Source organism: Danio rerio, chromosome 23, assembly GCF_052040795.2.
Source record: "Danio rerio strain M-AB ecotype USA chromosome 23, GRCz13ab, whole genome shotgun sequence".
NCBI lineage: Eukaryota > Metazoa > Chordata > Actinopteri > Cypriniformes > Danionidae > Danio > Danio rerio.
In genome coordinates this window covers 46,160,924-46,167,500 of record NC_141043.1, presented here as the reverse complement: position 1 = coordinate 46,167,500, position 6,577 = coordinate 46,160,924, and the positions used below count along the sequence as shown (strand labels likewise).

The window sequence follows — 6,577 nt, the reverse complement described above, 5'->3', positions numbered from 1 at the left end:
TTCAGCTCATTCAATTCACCTATAACCCATCTGTTTGGACTGAGCACCCATAGTAAACCTACGCTTCTTGCTGTGACGCGTTTTTCTCTATTGTTTTTCAGTGTAAACATGCTGGACTGACATGTCTGACCATTATACTTGCGTCTCGCCTCTTTTGAAGAGCTGCACGTGAGCTCTGCGTTTTTTTTTTTGTTTTTTTTAAGCTGTGCACCAATCAGAAGATCTTGGAGGCAGGGCAACTGTGGCAAACTTCTGTATATAGTAGAAAGTTGGCAACTGTTTATTTACTATTATGTCATGGTGGAGGATATAAGGATATATATTCTATAATACAAAATATACTGTATTATATGGTATATCGCCTCAGCAAAAAGGGTGCTGGTTCAAGTCTTTGCTGGGTCAGTTGACGTTTCTGTGTGGAGTTTGCATGTTCTCCTCGTGTTGGCGTGGGTTTCCTCCGGTTTTTCTATCTCTAATGGGTCCATTATTGTCGTTAGTACATAATATTCATAATATTGCGACACATGGACCTTGCAATGCGCTGCTATTTATTATTATTATTATTATTATTATTATTATTATTTAAAACCCATTCCTGAGCGCCGCGTCAATCGTTTTTATAAGCAAATTATGTTGCATGTATCATAGCAACTGACTGAAATAAACGATGCGCTGAAATTGCTCACAGCTGAACATTTTCAGAACAGCGCTCGCATTTCTGCAGCACAAAAGCGCTTCACATGGTCTTCAGAGGTTTAGCGAGGGCGGGTTATTTTTGACTCGAATGATACATACAGAATTTAACGACAACAGGAGGATTACAATTATATCTATTTGACATGAAGTGTTTCCTCAGACTGGTGTTGATACATTGAGCACCGCGTGCATCATCTTCTGTTCAATGTAATGTGATTATTAATGCTGTGATGTTTCTGCTCTGTGTTTTCTCTCAGACAGTGCGCCATTGTGGCTCTTCAGGACGTGAAGTCTTATCTGAACGAGGAGGGAGGCCAGATCGCTGTACGTTCTGCTCTTTGGACACTCTTTATCTTTGTCCTTTACATAATGAAACTAGCATTTCTTCATATACCAGATCAAATAAGAATTCAATTCAAGTTTTTTCGTAGAGCGTGTTTCACAATAATTGTTTCAAAGCTGCTTTTACAAAAGGTGCACATTATTGCATTACAATCATATTCAGAAATGTTAAGGTTATTCGTTACCATAACTTTATTAGTTACTAATAACTTGAACTAACTTACAACTAATAGCTTTTAACAGTTAAAGTTATTATATAAACATAATCTTACGGCGGAGTGTTATTTGGGTTACATAAATATATGCAGTTGTTTTACATTGTGTATTGGCATCAGATGAGTTTTGTTTTTTATTAACTAATAATTATTTTAGCTGAAATAAAATAAAATAATATTACATAACTGAGAAACTTAAAATTGAAAAATTTAAATTGAATTTAATCAGTCAAAGCACTAAATTTGTTAACTACAAAAACAAATAAGGTACAAACATTTAATCCATAATGTATTAATATTCAATTAAAAAAAGTAAATTTTTATTAATATAAAAGTCTCTCTATTTTTTCAATGACTCATTATTTTAGTACATAGTCCAAAAAGTTTATATTTGATGATTGAATTGTTTAATTAATTAATTAGTGATTATTTAATTAATTAGTGAAATATTTCAAAGTTTAAAGTGTTTAAATATATTTTACCATGTTCTTTCTGAATCGACTTCCTTTTAAATTACTTAAAATATTAATGTTTATAGTTTTAAATAAATAAAACCATTACATGAGATTTATAAGAACATTTAGTCCCCATTTAAATAAAATTTGATATGTATAATTATTTCTTCATATATTTAATCATATGTTTAATCATATATAATTAAATTTAATTGTCTTTTAAATATATATCTTATTTGCTCAAATTGTACAAATTAAACTATTTTAACAGTACATCAAAACAATAATTTAATTGTGCTATTGTATTATAACAAATGATAATATTTTCTCTGTAATCGATGATACAGTTGAAGTCAGAATTATTAGCCCCCTTTTGAATTTTTAGTTATTTTTTAAATATTTCTCAAATGATGTTTAACAGAGCAAGGAAATTTTCACAGTATGTCTGATAATATATTTTTTTCTTCTGGAGAAAGTCTTATTTGTTTTATTTTGGCTAGAATAAAAGCAGTTTTTATAAAAAAAATATATATATTTTAAGGTCAAAAGTATTAGCCCCTTTAAGCTATTTTGTTTTTCAATAGTCTACAGAACAAACCATCATTATACAATAACTTGCCTAATTACCCTAACCTGCCTAGTTAACCAAATTAACCTAGTTAAGCCTTTAAATGTCACTTTAAGCTGTATAGAAGTGTCTTAAAGAATATCTAGTCAAATATTATTTACTGTGTGATCTGATTATGTGCTGTATTTTTTGCAGGTTTTTGATGCTACAAACACAACCAGAGAGAGACGAGACCTCATCTTGAGTTTTGCGCAGGATCACTCCTATAAGGTCTGTCAATATATCGGAAATTTACTGTAATATTTTCAGTTTTTATGTCCTTGTCTGTATAACAATATAGAATAACAATATGTACACTCTACAAAAGTCTGTACAAGTTTTAGAAACAGCAAATAATAACTTGACTTCTAGTTGATCATTTGGTATCAGAAGTGGCTTATATGAAAGGAAAAGGTCTCTAGATTACACTTATTTTACCACAATAAAATATGATCATGCCTTGATTTTTAATGATTTAATTAGGACAGTAGGGTCTGACTTTGCTTAGACAAAAGTCTTGTTACTCAACAGAAATAATGTTCAGTATAGAATAAAAAGTCATGCTGCAGTGGAAACAGAATGAATATTGTGTCTGACGCTATCATGAGCTTGGAGGACTGCATCCATACATCTCTGCAATGACTCAAATCACGACTCAAATCTGATTAATAAAGTCATCTGGAATGGCGAAGAAAGCGTTCTTGCAGGACTCCCAGAGTTCATTAACATTCTTTGTGTTCATCTTTAATGCCTCCTCCATCTTACCCCAGACATGCTCATTAATGTTCATGTCTGGTGATTGGGCTGGCCAATTCTGGAGGGCCTTGACCTTCTTTGGTGAGCTTTGATGTGGAGGCTAAAGTATGAGAAGGAGCGCTATCCTGCTGGAGAATTTGCCCTCTCCTGTGGTTTGTAATGTAATGGGCAGCACAAATGTCTTGATACCTCAGGCTGTTGATGTTGCCATCTACTCTGCAGATCTCCCGCACGCCCCAATACTGAATATAACCCCAAACCATGATTTTTTCTTCACCAAACTTGACTGATTTCTGTGAGAATCTTGGCTTCATGCGGGTTCCAGTAGGTCTTCTGCAGTATTTGTGATGATTGGGATGCAGTTCAGCAGATGATTCATCTAAAAAACCACCCTCTGCCACTTTTGATCAACTGGAAGTCAAGTTATTATTTGTTGCTCTTCCAACTGGGATCCACGACAAGACTTTTGTAATTTTTAGACAAAATGTTACCAATTTTAAAAATGGTTATATTATTAGAACTGCTAAAAAAAGTTTGACATTTTGAATGAATCATTTGAATCTTTAGCCCCTTTCACACAGTGATACCGGTAAATATCTGGAAAGCTTCCGGAACGACTTTACCGGTAAATTTTAAAAAGCGCTGTTCACACAGGCGAGGACATTACAGAATCTTTCCGGAAAAGAACATTCACACATCCATTCCAAAATACCGGTAAATTCTTACATCATTTACCAGAAATGAGCTTTAAACGGCTGCGCTTGTATTTGTAAACATTTGACTACATCACAAACTCTGTGGATGATCAATATTGTGAACAACTCCGATAAAAACATATAGAGAAACACTTTCGCATGTCGAGATGTACATTATATGTGTGTGTGTGTGTGTGTGTGCTGGCGCTCACGGGCTGTTTCACGGGCACACGCAAAGCTTGAATGTAAACAAACAACGGCTTATCATAAGCATCTTATCGATAATTAATTACACGGTTGGCATTACGATGAACATATAATCATTATCTGTCTAACTTCTTGCAGCTAAATGTGTCTGGGAAAATATTCAAAGGCTTTTATTCTCATAAACCGCACGGAGGTGCATGCGTCTGACTGTTCTGATTGGCTAAAGCAGACGTCTCACGTCAGCACGTTCTAGACGTGCACGCGCTCTTTCCGGCAATCTTCCTTCTGCGTTCACACAGCGCAGCATTCCGGCAAATTACCGGTAATGTTACAACTTCTCTTTCCGGAAAATAGCCAGAACGAATTTACCGGTATTTTCAAAAAGGGCCTGATCACACATACACACCTTTCCGGAAAATTGCCGGTAATTTTCCGGAAAGGTCTGTATGTGTGAAACAGGCTAATGATTCACTGTCACTTGCATGATTTTAAAAGATATCATTTGTTTTGAATGAATGATTCATCACTCATTAACACTGGAACTGCCAATAGTCTACCAACAGAACTACTAATGATTCTGACCATTCATATAATCATCATATATAACTTTTGCCATGTCATGTTTGCATTCAAAGCATTCGTTTCAAATGCATGTCATCATGTTCTCAGAAATCCTTACCTAAATCTTTTTTTGTAATATAGTCCACAGTATAATTGTTTATAGTATTATTAAAGGTGTGAATCTCGCTTTTGGAAAGAAATGTTTTTCACTGCAATTTGATAGGCATGTCTGAAGTAAAGCTGAACATTGCTAGGCAGCAGAGGCTATTGACCGTTATGAGCAATCAAGGTCAAAATACACAGAGCTCCTTTGTGTTTTGTCATTTTAATTAAATCTGAAGAAAAATGAGCTTTGAGTACACAAGGAATTTTTTGGAGTCAGGGTACATGCACTCATATCAACACAAGAGAAAAGGAAGGACATTTAAAATAAGTGGGAAATTAAATAAAAAATTATGTATATTGTTGACTATTTTAACTGTATGAATAAAAAAGAAGAAATATTCATTTATTTATTTTCCCTTGACTTAGTCCCTTATTTATTAGTGGTTTCACTGCACTGCCTACTATTCTAGCATATGTTTTACACAGCGGATGTCCTTCCAGCCACAACCCAGAATGGGAAAACACCCATACACTCTTACATTCAGACACACACATACACTAAGTCCAATTTAGTTCATTAATTCGCCTATAGTGCATGTGTTTGGACTGTGGGGGACACCGGAGCACCCAGAGGAAACTCACACCAACACGGGGAGAACATGCAAAGTCCACACAGAAACGCCAACTGGTGCACTTGGGACTCGAACCAGTGACCTTCTTGCTGTGCTAACCACTGAGCCATCGTGTTGCCCTTGAAATAAAAATATATGTATCAAATAACGATCTTAGAATAATTCCATAATAATTAACAATGTTAGGCTCAAATACACACATTTTAGAGTTATTTGAGTTTTATTTGAACAAACTTATTAAATTTCAACGTTTCAAAATGGTCAAATTGGCGGCCACGGTAGTTCTAGACAGGCCACCTGTTAATGTCTGTTTTGTATATTTATTTAGCCAAGCCAGACAATATTCAGATCAATCTTTAATTAATCTTTAATAAAATAAATCTTATTGAATACCCAGATATAATTTTTTGGGGGGCAACGTTGCACCCCCATTCCTCTATTATATATAGCTGGGCCTAAAAACCTGAACAGAAACACGACATGTGATGCAGTAGCACGTCACGGCATCCCGAGTTTGAATCTTGACTCGAGGACATTTACCAAACCCTAGCCCTATCCCCCCCCAACTTCACTTTCTATCTCATTACTGTCCTATTTAATAAAGGCAAAAACGCCAAAAATAAATATTTAAAAAAGAAACACTCGTTGGATATCTGCAGGGTCTTAAAGTCTTAAACAAAATATTTGGTCTTAAAGTCTTAATTTCGCTAAAATATTGTGTAAAATCGTTTTAAAGAAGTCTTTATTTTCCTATGTTCATGCAAAGCTACCCAATCACTAGCATTCCATCTCAACAAAAGTTTTATTCATTCATTCATTTTCTTTTCGGCTTAGTCCCTTTATTAATCGGGGGTCGCCACAGTTAAATGAACCACCAACTTATCCAGCATATGTTTTACACAGCGGATGCCCTTCCAGCTTCCACTCATACACTTCCATTCACACACATACACTACAGCCAGTTGAGCTCACCCAATTCCCCTATAGCGCATGTTTTCGGACTGTGGGGGAAACCGGAGCATCAGGAGGAAACCCACGCCAACACGGGGAGAACATGCAAACTCCACACAGAAATTCCAACTGACCCAGCCGGGACTCGAAACAGAGATCTTCTTGCTGTGAGGCGACACCTTTAACCCTTAATTATCTTCCTTACAATAAAATTTTTTGTATTGTTTTAACTGGACCATCAGAAAATATCCTTAACATTTAATCAAATTAAATCCCTTTTATTGTCACATCATCAGCAGCACGTGTGCTATGATGAGTAAAAAGCTTAGGTGCTGGCTGCAGACAGTGCAAAATG

At 35.2% G+C, this 6,577-nt stretch overlaps 1 protein-coding gene across 9 annotated transcripts in view; it reads left to right on the top strand.

The window, feature by feature from the left end:
* The window catches only part of pfkfb2a (6-phosphofructo-2-kinase/fructose-2,6-biphosphatase 2a), a 45,255-nt gene that overhangs the window by 7,208 nt on the left and 31,470 nt on the right, over positions 1-6,577 (top strand). For all 9 annotated transcript variants that reach the window (XR_015522730.1, XR_015522729.1, XM_087305410.1 and 6 more), the window contains 2 exon segments: positions 954-1,020; positions 2,472-2,546. Coding sequence is in view for 7 of the 9 variants with exons in the window: in XM_087305410.1 (XP_087161536.1) it covers positions 954-1,020; positions 2,472-2,546 (142 nt within the window). In the remaining 2 variants the exon portion in view is untranslated.